This window comes from Pleurodeles waltl, chromosome 3_1, assembly GCF_031143425.1.
Source record: "Pleurodeles waltl isolate 20211129_DDA chromosome 3_1, aPleWal1.hap1.20221129, whole genome shotgun sequence".
In the NCBI taxonomy this organism is placed as follows: domain Eukaryota; kingdom Metazoa; phylum Chordata; class Amphibia; order Caudata; family Salamandridae; genus Pleurodeles; species Pleurodeles waltl.
Window position 1 is genome coordinate 1035734139 of NC_090440.1, and position 19535 is coordinate 1035753673.

At 43.6% G+C, this 19535-nt stretch overlaps 1 protein-coding gene across 4 annotated transcripts in view; it reads right to left on the reverse strand.

Annotated features, from left to right (window-relative positions):
* Positions 1–1587: 1587 nt before the first annotated feature.
* Positions 1588–19535, reverse strand: part of FAIM (Fas apoptotic inhibitory molecule) — a 148580-nt gene continuing 130632 nt past the window's right edge. For all 4 annotated transcript variants that reach the window (XM_069224312.1, XM_069224311.1, XM_069224314.1 and 1 more), the window contains 2 exons: positions 3989–4038; positions 1588–1876 (listed from right to left, as the gene is read on the reverse strand). In XM_069224312.1, the coding sequence (XP_069080413.1) occupies positions 1727–1876; positions 3989–4038 (200 nt within the window). In that variant the 3' untranslated portion in view covers positions 1588–1726. The remainder of the gene's footprint in view (positions 1877–3988; positions 4039–19535) is intronic.

A 19535-nucleotide genomic window follows, 5' to 3' on the forward strand; every position in this document is an offset into this window, starting at 1 on the left:
GGCAATTAGGGAAAACAGGGAGGAGTGAACACCCCAGCCAGGACCACCCCTAAGGTGTCCTGAGCTGAGGTAACCCCCTCCCTGCAGAATTCTCCATCTTGGTTTGGAGGACAGGAATCAATTGGATTAGGTTTGTGGCTCTCCTCCCCAAAGGGAGTGGGCACAAGGAGGGTGTAGCCACCCTCAGTGACAGTAGCCATTGGCTACTGCCCTCTGATCCATAAAAACGCCCCTACATCTAGAATTTAAGGGCCTCCCTGAACCCAGCTCAACAGATTTCTGGCGACCTGACAAGAAGAAGAAGGACTGCTTGGCCGAAACCCCAGCAGCGAAGAAGGAAGACGACAACTGATTGGCCCAGCCCTACTGGCCGGTCTCCTGCTTCAAAGAACCTGCAAAAGAACAGTGACGCATCCAGTGACTCCAGCGACCTCTGCCAAGCTCTAGAGGACTGCCCTGCACCCAAAAGGACCAAGAACTCTTGAGGACAGCAGCCCTGTCCAAGAAGAGAGCAATAACTAAGGACTCCCACCTCACTCCAAATGCGTGAGTCCTAACCACTCTGCACCCAACGCTGACAGTCCGTGTCCAGGTGGCCCAACCAGCTAGGGAGGATCCCCAGGTGCTTCTGAGCAAGTGCCTACCCTGGGTTGACAGCTCTAGCCCTCCACCACGACACCTGCAGAGGGAATATCAAGGACCCCCGACTGCAAAAGCTCTAGATGAATATATGCGACGCCTAAGGACCCACTGCAACCGCAGCCCTCAGGCCTTGGAGAAACTGACACCCAGTACAGCAACGTTCAGCAGGCGGCCCTCCTCCCTGTCCAGCCAGTGGTATGCTCGAGACGACCCCCTGGACCTCACCTGCAGCCTGAGTGACCCCAGGGATCCCTCATTGAGAATCATTGGAGACCAGACATCTTGTTTGCACTCTGCACCCGGCCACCCCAGTGTCGCTGAGGGTGTATGTCTGGAGCCTACTTGTAGCCCCCCAGGGCTCCTCTAAACCCCTCAGGTCTGCCCTCCGAAGTTGTGGGTACTTACCTGCCTGCAGATCTGAAACCAAGTGCCCCAAGTCTCCATAGGAGCCCATGTTAATTTTGCCTACACTTTGACCTCTGCACCCGGCCGGCCCTTGTTGCTGGGGGTGGGTGTTTGGGGTTAACTTGAACTCCAACCTGTGGACTTCCTAACCCCCAGAGACTCGAACTGTAAGTGTTGTACTTACCTGTAAAACAATCTAACTTTTCTTCCCCCCCAGGAACTGTTTCTGAAAATTACAGTGTCCATTTTTAAAACAGATTATTGCCAATATTTCAAGAACTGTATAATTTATCAATTTCAAAGTACTGTTAATACATGTGTGAAATACAAATCTATTGAAGTACCTACCTGCAACTTGAATCTTGTGGTTGTAAAAATAAATTAAGAAAATATATTTTGGCTATGTAAAAACCATTGGTCTGGAGTTAAGTCATTGAGTGTGTGGTGCTTCTATTGTCTGTGTGTACAACAAATGCTTTTATAAGTGATACATCCTTACATGCAGATGTTAAACAACATCCAATGAAATATCAAACTGGATTATTTACAAAAGGTATTTTATTGGCTGATAGATCTAAAAAATAAAAACATGACTGAAATGTAGGTGAAGGCTGAACATAAGTACATTAATTTGAATAAATATTAACAGTAGGTTCTTCTCTAGATTACAGAAATAGAGCTATTCTGTGGTTTCTGGGATCTCCTTGTCATCCACAATGAGTGTGTGAATGATTCCTTCTCTTCGTTTTCCGCTGCTAACTGCTTTAATGCAACAGTCATGATTTCCAATGCTGAAATGCGTCTCTGTACCATCTTCTACAAATTCGCCCTGTAGAATGAAACGTTAAACACATTTATTTGTGCACATTTAAATTATGCAGGTAGTAAAATACTCACACAAAGTTATGAAAATACTTTTCTTTAACAATACAAGCCGCCATGTAAGTGTGATAATGTCTGTGAGCATTTATTGATGACAGAATGCTTAGGCGCTCATTATATCATAAAGCATGTCCTTATACAGATTTGCAGACAAATCATGGGAAGACTCAAGGTTGTTGACAGCAGAGAACACCAGTAATCTGCAGCCCAGGACTGGGAAGAGTATGTTATTTCTTACCAAATTCCAATTTTGTCAGTCGCCACCATTTTGCATGACCATGTTTAAATCCACTCCAGTGATCTTTATGAGTTTTCTTTATGTTATGCTACAAAAGCTATAGCCAGACAGAACATTCTCAATGCTAAAAAACTGTCACCTACTCCTCCACTTAAAAAGGTTGGACACCCGTGTTCTAGCACTTTCTGCGAGTTAGCTCCTACCCCAAACACTAAAGCGAAGGGCATGTTTATCCCACGGACTGGCAATCAAGAAGCCTCAGCAAACTCCAGGAATCTGTCAGATCTCGTGTTTCCAATGAATCAAGGCTGCCATGCTCTTGCCAGAAAGTAAGTGGCAGACATGCAGTTAAAATGTATCTAATGGAATATTATATTTCTGTCGGTGGACGTTGAGGTAGCAAAAGGGACTAAATAATACTGTAGAACCAATACCCAAAGGCCCACTGCCTTTGGGTATTTTCAGTGGTGGAGCCAAACCAATTACAAAGGCTTACTACTGGCAATAGAAAAACTAGGGAAAGTTTTAATTAAAGGTCTCTGGTGTACTGGGAACTCCTGCCTTGAGTAGCAGACATGGTCATGGGGGAACCCATGACTCTTAACTTGTCTCAGTTCCACTTAAGGTTGACATCTGGTGCTTGGAAATGAGCTACCACTTTGTGTTTCACACCCGAATATCACAAATATGTGGCTTTCATCTTAGAAGTGGGTGGTTGTCGAAATGCTTTCTGTGTGGTAGACAATAAATTAGCGACTGCAAGTCGTAGGGAGTTGGTCCCAGCAATTCCGCATTCACTATGACTAGCTTGGCAAAACAGAAGGCAAAAAAGGAATTGTGTGCCAAGGGCGAAATCTATCTTTTCTCTCAGGCTCAAAAACAGGAAATCCCTCATAAGTTCCATAAGAACGTTATACGTTCAAACAAGGATTCAGAGAGCTCTTCAGAGTCACTTCTGCACCCACCCCAGGGTCATGGTCGCAGGTGCACACAAGAGGAAAGATGGATCAAAAGAGAAACGTAGGCTAACTAGCTGGAAAAGTCCTCCACAGTCTCCAACACATTTTCAGCACTATCATGATAACAAAATGCATCAGTACTTCAGATAAAGTGCAACCGACTTGGTCCTACATGTACGTCTCAGTCACATGGGCTTGGGCTGTGGCCATCCTCTTGGCCATGGCAATTCCTGTGCTTGCAGGGCATGTCAGCGCCTTGTCTTTCAGGTATGGGCTGAGGTTTCTGCTTAGTCTGGTCATAACTACTTACAGCATCAATACTAACAGTAACGTATTATTCTCTTCTTGACATGTGGGCACAATGGCAAAAATGTTATTCCACTTGAGATACCTCAAATTCAGCAAGGACATCAGTTCACTAGGTGAAGATATTGGTGGAGCGAGAAATGCACTCTATTCCCCTGGAAGATTCTCGTAAACACTTTCAGAAAATCCTCGTTGAAAGACTGAGAGGAAAGGCAGTGTTGAGCTGGTCTTTTCATGTAGCATGGAGTAACTGCCGCATGAACTCTAATATTGTGGGCTCCAATTGTAATAGGGAGCACTGCATTGTCAGTGCACACTGAATACAATCTTCTTAAATCTTCCAATAGGTGACTTTTGCTGGGATGCACGATTGTGCCTGAGTACCTGGAGAGAAGCCTGGGATGCACCAACAAAGCGCAAGAGTTCTGGACTGAGAGTTGAATCAGGACCAGGTACACCACCTTGCGCATTTAGATACATATCATAATGTAAATACTCTAAAGGGCTAGCACAGTTGGTATTTGTATAAACGATTTTGCAAGTGATCTATACATACCGCAGTTTCCATATTTCTGCCATTGCACCATACATCCATAGTGTCCTTCTCTAAGGAAAGAAAATAAACGAAAAACAAACTGAATGCAACTGGACAGTGACACCATAAACGTTCCGATTGGATTTGAAACAAAAAATCAAACACTCAATTTTATTTTATGGCCATGGTACTAGGAATACCAAAAGTTCAGCAGTCTATGAAACAGTATACTTATTATGGACTAAACAAAGGATTACTTTTTCTGATGTTACCCAAATATTCATCGGCATAGGTTCTCTAGGATTGATCCAACCAGTCAATCTGCGTGGTATCATAAGACCAAGGTCCAACCCACCATATTTTACAAAGAATATACTAATATATCCCAATAATAGTGCAGTTCATACACAAGACTTTGAGGGACAAAAACCTTGACTTGGCTGAGATTAGCGTAAACTAGAATGGATTGTATGTCGTAATGTTGTTAACAAAAATATTGTCTGACCTAATACCTTGACGTAAATATCATTAAAAAAAAAAATCTGTATTGAGTGTAGATGTTCAAGAATTGAGAGTAATGAGGCAAATTATTGTCAGTGGTTTTTAAGATGCTAAGAGCCTGAATCATAATGTTACCTTACACTTTTAAGCACGTTTACTACTTTTCTGTGTTTACAAACTCCGAGTGTAACTACTAAAAAAAAAAAAAAAAAAAATGTAGTAAGTCCAGCACTACAGATGACCAACCACTGGTACTGCAACACCCTCCCGTAAAAAAAAGTATAGTTAGTGAATACCAAAAAGTAGTAAAATTAATTAAAACTTCCAACTTATTCAAAAGAGCAGTATGTGAATCAGGTCCATTATTTTTGTCAGATGATATTTAGGCAATTATACTCTGCTACCATAACCCTGTATTGCATTTTTTAGGGCAGGGGACACACCAGCCATCCAGAATGTACCCCACCAGATTCAGCATACATGCTGTCTGATTTAGGTGACCTCATACTCCTAGTCCAATGGTCTCTTAATACCAGCCAATGCGATGACACTACCATTTGGGGAGGATCGAAACAGTTTCTTAAACTCTTAACAAAATTAAAGCAGCATATACAGCCAATTAATATTGTTATACAAGCATGAAGCCATGACACACTCAGTCCTCTTTCTTGGCTTAGCTGGTTCAATGAACACAGTCAATGAGGAAGTTTAGAGGCACCTTTAGCGCGCCCCTCTGTCTGGTTCTCCAGCCAAATGAAACTGATTCCAAGGAAAAGAAGGTAAAAGGAAAGAGGAAGATGGCATGGGGCTTTTTTTAGATAAACGTTAACCATAAAAATACACCATATATACACCAAATAGTATAGAAAAAAAACACAAAATTCATTTAAACACAGAATTCATTTTGCAGAATAATATTCAAAGATAAGATTTTCTTCGTCATCTCTCGCAGGGCATCCTGACAAGTCTCAACAATGCCTGGAACTTATCTTTTTTTAAACTTATTTATCATTTTGCAAATTTGAAAACATGAATAGAAAACATAGCTATGACTGCAGCAACCTGGCTATACAGTATGTTTGTCATCATTTACATTTCTACACATATATGATGTCATATCACTCTCGTTAGGAGTCCTAGAGGCCGCTAATCACTCATACACCATGCCCTATAGCCTGCCAGCAGCCCCACCCTATAGAATGCATATCCCTTTTCAATTCTCGCCTACCCACTCTTGCTGAGTCTTCTCCTGACTTCAGTTGCCCCTCCAGTTGTTCACTGACCTGAGGAAGGGCATCTTCAGACTACAATACCAGAAGGTGAATCATTCCTGCCCACACCTCCAAGTCATCTTCAGCATACTCGTCTCTCCGACCAGTGCCTGGAGCTTAATCTAAAACATTCATAGTCCTAAAATTGATTTTGTCTCCTAAGACAGCTTGCTAGACATATCTTTTTAAAGCATAGGTTGCTAATTTACGGACCAAAATGTTGTTTTATTATATAGTTCAAAAGTCACAGTAAAATAACTATGAAACTGTCACAGACCAAGCTTTGTCAAAAAATATGCATATAAGTAGACGCAGTATAGATGTGATGGAGCGTTTAGCACTTCATTAATTTTAGTTTGGTATTCCAAGTAGAATGAATGTACTTCAGCACTGCGAATGATGTATCGTGCTAAGCAAAGCGCAGAACAGAAATGGACAACGGATAAGGTCAGCACATTGGCAGAGAAAGGCTGACAGGCCATTTCTTGCACTTTAAAATGAGGAATCTCTTATTGGGGGTCTCACATTCTGAAATGAGCAAACAGAGTTCTGATATAAGAGGGATACATTTAATCCAGAGAAGATTCCTGGCCTGGGAACGATTATTTTACAATAGGCTCTATGTACCTTGTAGGCCAGGGTTGATAAAAAGCTGACTACCTCTATCTAGTCTCAAAATTCTGAGCTTACCTCTCGGCCATCCGATTTAGAAATTCAATCAGGATAGTGCCATATTTGTGAGACCTTCAAATATTAAAAAAGGGCATTAATACGTATGTACAATGGGAGTGAAGCCACAGCACTGTTAAGTAACTCCCTCACCTTGTCCTGGTTGGGGACACCTTGAGCACTCGTTCATAAACAGAACCAATATAAGAACATAATACAACGAGTAAGATGATGCAACTGCTTTAAATATCAATATTCAGGTATTTTCACTGAGGTCACATTCCCAATCCCTCACAGCCTCGTCACAGTAAATGGTATGGGCAATGGATTAGCATTACAAATCGGCAAGCCAGTTCAACCTTCATCTTAAATATACTAAGCCCAATACGTAAGAGGCCAAGGCATTTTGTGATCTTTGGATCTTGACTCCCAATTTCCCACGTGCTTGTATGGCAAACTCACAGCAGATAAAAGCATTAACCTGCTGTAGATGTTTACTATCAAGGGTCATTCGCCTTCCTGTGTTGGTAGTTACCAACTACCAACATTTAGCAATTGGGCAGGTTAAGCACCACTACATTCTCCTGTCAATATGTTCAAAGCCTATTAGCAACTTGGCTAGAGTATACTCTGTGCGAGCACACTTGTCTGTATAATCTCTGTAAAGCGCTGGTGGGATGGACTTCTGGTAGCACAGGAACACCAGGACTCTTCTCTCAAAGCATACATGCTAAGGAACAGTGATGCATTAGTTTTGATTTTGACCAGATCTGGAAATAAAACCAATTACATCATGATCTTTTAACAGCTTATCCCCATGCACCTCATCAAATTCACTCCACAAGTTCAGGAAATCAAAAGTACTGAGTGCAATTTTCAGGTTGACAAGAGTGGAAATGCCTGCTCTACCATGCAAGTCTTTCCAGAAACCAGCTTGGGCATTGCTTAGCAAGTTTTGTGAAAATAATCATGTATTTAATATAGTCAATAATTTTTCTCACAAATATTCATCTCCCACCTACAAATGAAGATAGAGTGGAAGTTTTCTGTCCTGTTTATAGTGCTGCATTAGAGGCATAGAAGGTATGTGCTGCCCATAGTATTGCCTCCTGATTGTAGAGATAGGCTAGAATGCTTGCCAACCCTCCAAGGACTTTGTCTAGAGAGGATTTTTCCCAGTGTGTCTGCTGGAATGTTGCCTTTTCTGCTAGAAGACATAGCTGATGATCATTAAATAGCTAAAAGAACATACTTGATAGTCCTGCCGTCTTGGCTATCCTTCCTTTGTAACACTTGATAGCTATTGTTTGGCCCTAAAGGCAACTGGAGTGAGCTTCAAAAGCACATGAAGGCTGCCTCCATAACAATTTAAAATGTACAGAATACTGTCTAGGACCTAACTGAATGACTGCAATCAGCAACTTGAGATTTAAGTTAAAGGATCTCCAATCCAACAACTATGATGCTGCTTCTAATAGCCTTCCTGTCTGAGGAGACTGTATGGTGCAGAACAACACTTTCAAGGGGAGAGGGGAGCAGTTCACAAATTGGATATGTCACTCTTCATTTTGAAGAGACCTTCAAAGTCTCTTTGTAGGAACCAGTGCTCTATGCCCTGAGTAATGTAACTGACTAAATATCCCTTGCCAATGTCCTAAAAAAACACTTGTGCAGGAGGGTTAGAGGAAAACCACCATTCCATGTGTCATGAAGAACAATAAAACTTTGCCAGATTTATAGTTTAAGCAGGTAATGGATAGGTGGTTATGGGAGAGTATACATGTGCTATTAACACAAGTCAAACTCAGTGTCTTCAAATCCTAGGTCTCAAAAGGGGAGATGGAAATTGCCTATGACCATGACCCGGAGTCATCCCAGAGAGCCTGCCTTCTCCTCCGATAACAAGATGACTGTTGATAGCAGTTCTGAATTACCCGGTTATTGACAAGTTTTAGAATGCATAACTCATGTTTTTCTGTTGATATTTAAGAGCTTGGTAATCCAACTACTCAGCAATTTAATAAAAACAGGCTAGAACAACCAAGATCCTAACAATGCTATTCCAATGGACGACCCCTATAGGATTAAGAGAGGCCAAAATGTCATCATCATAAATGGTTTCATGTTTAAAGGCTGGCCAGTATCAAATACAGGCCTCACACTTTTCCAATTCCCACTGCCTTCTCCGGATCAAAATTGAAACTAACCTGAGCTAGAATGCCTTGAATACAATATTGCTTCAAAATCTTTGGACCGCATGGATACAAGTGACGAAGCAAACAAGAGCAGCTTTTTATTTATAGGCACTGTGAAAAGGACACATTCCACAGGAATCAATCAATCAGGGGATTTGTAAAGCACTCTAGTCACCCGTGAGGGTCTCAAGGTGCTGAGGATGGGAGGGGGAGAAGGTGGGGGTAGGAGGGTGCTGCTACAGTTCGAACAGCCAGGTCTTGAGACATTTCCTGAAGGTAAGGAGGTCTTAGGTCTGGCGCAGGTGGGTGGGAAGAGTGTTCCCCATTTTGGCGGCGAGGTGTGAAAATGATCTACCGCCAGGTGTAGTTCTGCGGATGCGTGGGACAGTTGCGAGGGCCAGGTCAGCGGAGCAGAGATGCCGGGTCGGTGTGTAGAAGGAGAGTCGTTTGTTGAAGTATTCTGATCTGGTGTTGTGTTGTGCAGTTCTTTGTGAGCATGGGTGAGGAGTTTGAAGGTGATTCTCTTGTTGACTGGGAGCCAGTGCAGGTTTTTCAGGTGGTCTGTGATGTGGCAGTGGAGGTGAATATCCAGGATGAGGCGTGAGGAGGCGTTCTGGATGCGTTGCAGCCTCTTCTGGAATTTGGCCGTGGTTCCTGCGTAGAGGGCATTGCCATAGTCCAGTTTGCTGCTTATGAGGGCTCGGGTGACTGTTCTTCTGATTTCAGTGGTTATCCATTTGTAGATCTTTCGCATGTGGAGGGTGCTGAAGCAGGAGGAGGAGATGGCGTTGACTTGCTGGGTCATGGATAGTGAGGGCTCCAAGATGAATCCTAGGTTGCGTGTGTGGTCGGTGGGAGTCGGAGCGGTTCTGAGAGTGGCAGTCCACCAGGAGTCATCCCATGCGGAGGGGGTGGAGCAAAAGATAAGGACTTCCGTCTTGTCCGAATTGAGCATGAGGCAGCTGCTCTTCATCCATTCGGCGATGGCCTTCATTCCTTTGTGGAGGTAGGTCTTGGCGGAGTCCTTGGTGAGGGAGAGGATCAGCTGGGTGTCGTCAGCATATGAGATGATGTTGAGGTTGTGGGATCAGGTGATGTTAGCGAGTGAGGCCATGTAGACGTTGAAGAGGATCGGGCTGAGGGACGAATCCTGTGGTATGCCGCAGATGATTTCGGTGGCCTCCGAGCGGAATAGGAGGAGGCGGGCTCTCTGGGTTCTGCCAGTGAGAAAGGAGGTGACCCAGTCCAGGGCTCTGTCGCGGATTCCAGCATTGCTGAGGCGTGAGCATAGGGTGTGGTGGCAGAAGGCGTCGAACACGGCTGAGAGGTCCAGGAGGATGAGGGCAGCAGTTTTGCCACTGTCCAGTATGGTTCTGATGTCATCGGTGGCAGCGATGAGGGCGGTTTCGGTGCTGTGGTTGCTGCGGAATCCAGATTGGGAAGGGTCCAGGGTGCGGTTCTCCTCTCGGAAGTGGGTTAGTTGTCTGTTGACGGCCTTCTCTGTGACTTTTGCCGGGAAAGGGAACAGGAAGATAGGCCGGAGGTTCTTGAGGTCCTTTGGGTCTGCCTTGGGTTTTTTGAGGAGGGTGTCGATCTTGGCATGTTTCCAGCTCTCCAGGAAGGTGGCGGACTCGAAGGAGCTGTTGATGATCTTCTGTAGTTGGGGTGCGATGACAGAGCTTGCTTTTTTGAGGATGGGGTGAGGGCAGGGGTCAGATGGAGAGCCAGAGTGGATGGTGTTCATGATTTCGATGGTGTTGTTGTCGTTGACGGAGGTCCAGGAGAGCAGGAGGTTGGTCAGAGGTGAATCTGTGGTGTTGGTGGTTGCCGGGGGTGTCTGGCTGCTGAAGCTGTCGTGGATGTCTGCAATCTCCACTCTCCCAATGCTCAACATCCCTCCAACAGTCAAAGTGCTAGTACTGAGTCTAACAAGTTCCAGTTTCTATTAAGAGAATAAACATTTTTCTCTGCTGTATCAACTGCCTTGGGTTTCTTGTCTGATGAGGCAACACACTTAGTACTAACTGTGTATGCTCTTGTTGAATCAGCAGCAAGATTTTAAAATGTGGCGTGTGAGATCATATTAGCCTTGAAGCAACATACTTGCTGGCACAACTCATAAAGGTGTCCATCCAGACAAAGAACGAGGGCGAGTACTTCATTAATTTGTGCCGTGAGGTGGAAGGCATTACCACTGAGAGAGTGACTTAACCAGCCATCCAAATGCATGTCCTGCTGTGAAAGGGAACAGTCCTTTCTCTTCAGACTCCTAAGACCAATCAAAAAGAGACAAGGAGCACCTTGGAGAACAGGACTATGAGGCCAAAAACCTAAGGATACCTCAACAGTGCACCCTTTTCTATATAGTCAATAGAAATCAGTAAAGAACCTATGTCAATTCTGAGGCATTGTTGTCATTGTGGCCTTCCATGCCCCACCAGCACCAGCAGTCCTTCAGGCATCCGCTGTACCACTGTTAGCAACTTCTATCAAAATATATACCATCTGTCTTGAATGAACCTTCCTTCAACTCTTATATGTTCAACCTAATCACCACAAAGAATTACAAAATGAATCCCTTTCATAGGTAAACTCAAACTTTTAACCTAAAAAGTCACCATGAAGGAAGCCATCCTCAACTGGTGGGCCACCCCAACATCAAACAGCTCCTCCTGCCAAAGATGCATGTCAAGGATATCATTTTGAACTTCATCTGCTCTTCCCAGGAAAATCTTACCTGTCATATCCATTACAACTGGACTGAATTGACAACTAGTCATGGACTTCAACCAGCTCCACTCCACAAACATTCAGCATGGGTAGTGAAAGCCATTCAAGGAATAGGCTTTCTCGTTTAAGAACTTCCCCTTTGACACACTATAGCAGCTGCATCAGACCTGGACGCTAATATAGAGCACCAGTTCTCTAACTTCGACTCTGCCCTCTAAACCCTCAACATTCACATCAGTCTGAAGTCTTGATCTCTGAAGTCAAGCCAGCCACACCAGTATACAATCAGGTGCTTACACAAAGCAAGAAGGCAGGAGAAGAAATGGCATTGAATACCACCAATAGACGACATGACGACTCTTCAATCTTCCAATGGGAAGCTTATATCATACAAAGCTGTCTGCTATGTCCCCTTCATCAGCACATCCTCAAACAGAAGCAGAACACTCTTCAAAGCAAGTGCTGTGTCAAACACAATGCATGACCCACATCTACAACACAACAAGGGAAAGTGAACTGGCGTCAACAACTTTGTAAAGGTGCCCATCAACCAAATCCAACATCACATCAACACCACCAAAACATCACCCAATGCCTCCCTTCACATCATACTAATGTGCAGTCCCCTGAATTAGACTGGATTCAACTGCCTTTCCATCTTTGATCATTAATGACTTTTTGATTTACTGAAGGCTAGTACAAATGGGGATGACATCACCCCTGTATCAATGGAAATAAAAGACATCCCTAGAGAAGCTTCAGACTGCATCTTAACGTGATCAACACTCCATTTATCCAAGGCATCAGATCACTCAGAACTGGATTAGTCCTACTTATGTTCAAAAATCCAAAGTGGACCCTCACAAACTACTACAAATCTATTATATGTGGCAAGATCATGTAGAAAGCCATCCCAAGACAGCTTAAACTAAAACTCAATAGCAACACTCTCCTCAAAGGACATCAAACTGGTCAGCGATTCCAGTCAGGTACTGGAAAAATAAACATTCAATAAACATTAAAGCAGTTGATGAAGCAGTCCAGGTGACAGATCAAGGTGGCCTATATCGCCTCATTCTCTGCGACCCCTCAACAGTCTTCAATATCGATCATCAAGCCCTGCTCAATAGCCTCTTCGCAAGAAATGGCTGCAACAGTATTTCACAGCCTACCCAAGAAATAGACATCAACTCTTCTAGATGAACTCCTCCAGATTGAAACCCACCCACATAACCAAATGTATTTCCTCAAGACTCATCTTAGCTCCAGTATTTTCCATCCTCTACATTGTGCTCATCAGATTCCTGTTGGCTGAGAAATCGTTATGCTTCATCAATATCAGTATGAGAAACAACTTCTTGGAGGTGCTATCTGAGACACACGTCAACTTCCTAATGTACTGCCTCATCATCAAAGTTTGATCTTTTTCAAACTCTACTGGATAACCTTTAAAACAGTAAACTTGAGTACCTTACCATACATGTAAAGTAAGCTCTAGATCTTTGAGGGCTCAGTAGCATCCCTAGCAACAACACTGCCACACTCAACACCAAAACCTGCAGGAATGAGAAGACAGGACAGCACTTTTGTGCTATGCACTGAGAATATGGAATATGGAAACTCCATGCGCATCCAGCTCGAGGGAGCCTTGTCCCTCATCAACTACTAAAAGGAACTTAAGACTCAACTCCTCAATCAATACTTCTTCATTAGCATTCCACATGGTTATGAGGCTCCCGGTAAAATAGTACCATCCCATTTATATGTCTCCTTCCACATTCTGTGTCCTTGGTAAAACCCTCCCCTGACTAGATTAATACAACACATGGTAAACTTTTCATGTGAAACAATAATCAATTTGTTTATAACTTTGTCAAACTAGATCGTAGTACACACAAAGTGGTATACATACAGTGAAAAGGCTTGAAAAAGATTTAGAACTATAACGTCAGTGTCAAACTGCATCTTAAATAATGCTACACTGTATGTTTTGTTTTACTAAGGAGGAGTACTACTAAAAAAAAAAACTATGAAACTGAAACAATGATTTTGTGTTGTTGGATACTGCTGGTACTACACAATGTGTTAGTGTGAGGATTAGGGTGTATTATATGGCATGGCAGTGGGGCCTTACCGTGCAAACACTGTCCTGGGTCCAGCCAGGCTCATTTGAACAACCTTAAGCTCAAACCTAGGTAGCTACGGCTTTTGAGCAGCAAGGCTTGCACAAAAAAACTTAGGCCCAGATTTAAGAGGGCCTAGCGCCATTCTAACAACACACTAGCGTCATCTTTTTTAATGCTAATGTGGCATTAGATGGACAAAAATGCTGCACCATATTTACAAAGTGGCACAGTGCATGCAGTGCACCACTTTGTAACCCTTTGCACTACATTATGCCTGCACCAGGCATAATGTATGCAAAGGGGGCATTCCCCCATTAGGTGGGGCGAATAAAATGGCGCAAAGAAATGTAAGAGATTTCTTTGCATCATATGTTTTGGCACTTTTAATGCCTGCTCTGAGCAGGTGTTAGCAGGAGGCTCCCATTGGTTACAATGGGCCTCTGGGTGCTTTGGAGGATTAGCGTCAACATTTTTTACACTAATCCTACAAAGCGCCGAACTAGCGTCAAATATTCTGATCATAGTTTCCTAACTACCGCTATGGTGCACCGTATATTAAATACGGTGCACATATGGTGGCATTAGTGAGGTCCTAAGGGGCACAAGAAAAGTGGCGCTTCACTAGGTGCAGCCCCACTTTTCATAAATATGCCCCTTAGTGTAAAGCATTTAACAGTACCAACCAACGAAATAAGAAAGTCACACAACACGAAAGAACCTGGACACCAATTTATAAAAACAGATTATATTTGTATTAACTTTTAGAAACCTTAATGAGCAAACTCCACCCGAGGGTTTCGGAGCTACAGACTTTTAAAGATATCCCTTTTTAATCCAACCGCAAACAACCATTGGTCAACAAAAAGTTTGGAAACTTCAAAAGTTTGTAAAAGTTAGTTTGGTTATTCCACTCTGGTTTGGAGGACCATATCTGACAGGATGGCGGTCTGGGGGGCCAAAGGGGTACTTACTTGGTCACCAGAGAGTGTTCCAGCCCAGTTCCAAACTCTACAACACAACTGCTATAGACTCTAATGGAGTGGTCTTGATGAGAAAGCTGCAGGATGAAAGGATGCTCAAGGATGCTCCGGTTGCTGTGCAGTAAATGGGGGTGCCTTTGTGTTAAATCCTCGGTCCACAGGACATGTAGGGTGACTTTGGCCACAGAGGTTGGGGTTCCACAAAGCCCTCTTTAAGCCAGAAGGGCAGGTGCTGCTGGGCTATTGGTCTCTGGACACAGTGCTTGGAGTGAAAACTTTGGTGGAGACTTGGGCACTAATCGGGACTCCAATGGCACTCCCAGGTCTGGCTGACCCAGGCGCAACTTTTGTCCACCAAGGATCAGTCTCTTGGGATGCCTGGTGGTTGCTGATCTTTTGCAGTGGCTACCAATTTGCTGGTTTGGGCTTATTCAGTACTTTTGTCCCTGGAGGCGATTCCATGGGATCAACCAAACTGATCCTTGGAGTCACTGCTCCAGTCTGAGCTGGGGCGCGACTTATTATCCTCCCATGAGCCACAGGCACAGCCCCAACTTTGCTAGCCCAAAGTGCAGCAGGTGCAGTCCAGCAGATGGAGCAGGCTCTCTTTGTTCAAAGCAGTAGGGCAGTCCTTCTTTGGGCTGTGTTCTAGTTCTGGTGCGACCTGAAATTCAGAGTGCCATTTTTATCCCAGAAAAATGCCCTGAGAGGACCACGCGGTCACTAGCCAATAGGCTACTATGTCCCCTCCCTCTATGTGACGAATTTCCCTCGAAGAGTGGCATGTGGTAATCCCAGGGTGCACTATTCTAACCACCCTCAAGGTGTCTGAATCTTCCCTCGACTGTGAATAGCTTGGTAACCGACCCTAGAGGTGTGGCTACCTGGGGGCAACAACACAACCACAGGAAAACTGGTTTGGCCACTGGTCTTCTCTCTCTGGCCCTGTATCCAGCTTGTCTACCTGAACAAAGGGCCGTCTCTCAGGAGTGTTATTGCCACTTGCCCACCAAAGTTGGCTTCCCCTTTGAAGCTTGCCTTTTGGTCTACCACACCGAGTACCTTCCTGGTAAGGGGAGTTAACACCTCACCCTTTCGCAGGCTGCTATTCTTCCTAAGCCTGGGAGTCCTTCATACTACTCCCCAGGTGGGCAGAAAGCTGTCTGTTGGCCAGTGCTATTGTGAGGCCACAGGACCACCTGGTTCACAGAGTGGCAACTTTCTAAAAGATGCATTACTTTAATAGTGACATTAAATTCAACCAGGGCATCAGGTTAGGTTTAATGCCATGATTAATTTGATACCTTGCAGTACCCAGTTAGGTGATCCAATTCAGAAGTTAGACAGGCTAGGGTGCCAGCCAGTAATCCTGGGCTAGCCAATGGAGCTACTAACTTTTCCACAGCAAAACGACAACTGGGAAGTGTTGCTGTTGAGACATAAGTAAAATATGTGTCTCGTTTAATAATAGAGAGCTCCCTGCCATAGGGCAAGACAGGCCTTCCTTGAGGGAGAATGGCAAAATCGAACTGGCACTGTGAACACTGCCTTTCCAGTCTGCAGTGGCAGGCTGGGAGCCATTTTGTACTTTGTCACACACAGGGAGGAACAATCAATAAAGATGACCTGGGTGAACACTGCCTTACATGCCCTTGGTACCTTGGGTACTATATACTAGGGTCTTATAAGCCAGTACTTGCTAATTGGGTATAGTCAATTCGACTTACACTTTGAAAGGGGTCAGAATACTGGCACTGAGGTCTGAGTAGCAGGCCTCAGTCGAAAAACCAGCAACATCAGTCCAGAAATGTGGGGGTGAACATGATAAAAGAGGCATTTCCTTACAGTTTGAAATTATTTAATATGGCCACTTTTAGGTGTAATGTGCACGAGAGTCTCGAACTTTACAATAAATTAAAAGAATGCTCAGAATAATGTGTTTGAAATAAGGATAACCTCACCCAGTTGTTCTTACGTGCAATCCAAGATCTAGGGTAAGATGAGGGGAAATTCAAGTATATCCTTAGGATTGTAAGCCTTGTTGCAATTTATACAATTTGGAATGCCATTTATGGAACACCATGACCAGGTCATGGAAGAGTGTTTTTAAATAGCTGACGATTATATGCGTACAGAAATATCGCCGTGAGCAGCACTGACAAGAGTAATTCCTATATTACCATGAAGACACACCATTAAAATTTTACATTTTTTAAATATGTTTCAACTCTAAAAATTTATTTTCATCGAGCTACTTATTGATATCATAGTTAAAAAAACAGCTATTTTTGTTTTTGACATCAGCCGCATCCCCAGGTTCAGTTCTGTTGACGGTAGGTAGATCAGCCAGAAGCGATGAAATGCCAACAAAGATGGCGGGGTGAAGTAGAAGGATACAGATTGATGCAAATTCTTACCTGCCACTGGCTGTACCTTGGGGATGCGAAAACAAACCGTAAGCTGGAAAAATACTGTCACTCACACTGCCTGGCAAGTCAAACACTAAATGGCTGTCCTGTGGGCTGATACAATATGTGACTGCCACTGCCTACAACCAATGGCAGAAGGGTTACCCAGTCTCCAACTCTGTATATGCTGTCCTATGATGGGCTGAACTAAATTGTTAATAACACTAGAATGTCAAAAAAACGTTTGTATATGGAATTACTAAAAACTTGAAGTATTCATTTTCGAGATTACACTAGATTACATGAGACCTCACGCCCTTCGATGCACTTGTTAGCGTTCTATGATGGTACATAGATTGCTTACCTGCATTAATGCCACCAATAGCACTGCCTGCCTCTTCCGGTCTAGACATTATAGTTTAGGCCCACAGATCGCTTTCATTCTGATAGATGCTTTATTTTATATTAAAGCCATACAAGACATTAATGGAAGACAAGCACCACTCTTAACTGTAACTAAAATGTAGGGAAGCAACGGTGTATTTAAACTGTAGTTGCTGTTAATCGTATGCGTTATCTTTTCGTCATCACAAAATGGTTTGTTTATAAAGTATTCTAAAAATGTCAATAAAGAAGGCTTTAAAAATATAATAGGTTAACTGCGACAGTATAAGCTGTCCCCGGTCGAGAATTAAAAATGTGAATACAAATTTGAAAAATAAAAACTTACCTGTGTACTAATAACCTAAAAAACAACAACTCGTCAATAAAAACTATGGGGCTAATTTACAAGCCCCTGCGCCGCCGGTGTGCCAATTTGCCCCATCTAAAATGTAACGCATAGGCGGCGCAAGGGGTTTGTAAATAAGCCCCTATGACTGCAAACCTTCAAAGATATTTGAAAGGGTTGAAGCTGACAGAACTCGGGAGCAAAGACAGGGAAGCCAGTTCCCAGAAAAGGTCTTAATCACGGGAAGCCGATGATATTGTTGATCACAACCGGAAACATGAAAGGGCAGCTGTTCTTTACTTCCACGGCCCTGAAAATGCTTTCGACGTGATTTATTGGACTCATGAGCGGTGGCTAGTACGGGTTTTAGAGAAATTACTTTTTCTTTCAGTTATGTTTGGTGTTCTATTTGCACAAAACAGAGGCGCATTTGTAAGTAATCAGAAATTACATTTGTGTCCATTTATCCATTCCGGTTATTGCAGGTCAAGCTGCCAAGAGAGGAATGCGGGGCAGATAAAAGGTACCCCCACCCTTAAAACATGACAACCAGAGGGGGGAGCTGAGAACACAATCATCAGTCTCCAGGCTGGTTACCAGCAAAGGAGTGCTGCATGTCACCTAACATTTACGTTAGGAAAATAAAATATGCCTCCTCCTTAAATGTCCTAGCTGCATCAACCTCAACAACAAGAAAGGTTTTCCCCTTATAGCCAACTCTCAATCTTGTGTTTTTCCTAACACTAGCTTGCATCTCTGTATCAAAAAGCTCTCCTCAAAACCTGGAATTGCTTCCACCTACACCACGAACAAAATAATTCTTTGAACTCCATTAAGAGTTTGTTGGGGTAGAGTATTTACCACATGTGGCAAATACTATTACTTTTAGGGTGAGGTATTTACCACGCGTGGCAAATGCCTACTATTCTGAGTTTTTAAGAGGAAAATAGGGCATAACATGCAGAATTTTTCTCTAACACGCTGAATTTCGCATTTTGCCTTTTTTTCGGGCTTTCTCCACCCCCCCTTTCATATTTTTCAGAAGATCTGACCTTACGGAATTTATTAGGAAAAATCAGCGAGAGTGTGATAAGTATTACACAATTAATAATTTCGATCCAATGCAAACACGTGTTTTCACAGAGATCGGAATATAGCCCTTAAATTGCAATGAGAGCTTACGTTCGTATACTCCATTTTATTCTTTTTATTAAACAATTGCTCAGTATACAGCAGATACAATTGTTGGATAATTTGTACAATATATGCTGGAAGAAGAGCAGATGGTATCCCATCCATGCAAGCAAATTATGTCATGTGCAGAAGTTTCCCAAACCACCCATATGTGGATTTCCATCCCAGGAAAGGTTGAAGAGATGAGAAAGGACCCTCCCACTCTTCTATACTGGTTCCCCTTTGGTTAGTAGTCTTTGTGTATTCGCAAACCATCCCAGATCTTCGCCCATTTCTTAGGGCAGCCCCTGCGTTGGTAGCCCGCCTTTTCTGCTCATCGGCACCAATTCATGTGAGCCTTCCAGTCCTCAACACAGGGAGTCATGCCCACTCCCCAGACCTTGCTATATTATGCTTAGCTACCATTGCAGCCACCACGAGCCAAACCTTCTTGTGTCGAGGCCAGACCTCTACTCCAGTGCTACTAAGGAGATGCCACCTAGCCTCCAGTGAGACAATCAAACCAGTGGCCATTATCTGTACCACTCCCGCCCAGTAATGCTGAATTTCAGGGCAGTCCGATATTATGTGGGAAAAGGTTCCTTCCCGTCCGCAGCCCCTAAGGCACAAGGCCGTTCCACACCTTCCCAGTTTGCGTAGAGGCGTTCTATAATAGTACGATCTGTGAAGTATCCTTAACTGGACCAAGCAGACCCAGGCCCACATTACCACCTCCCTAGGGCTTTTTACTGCCTCAGCCCAATCGTCATCATCAATCAGCCCGA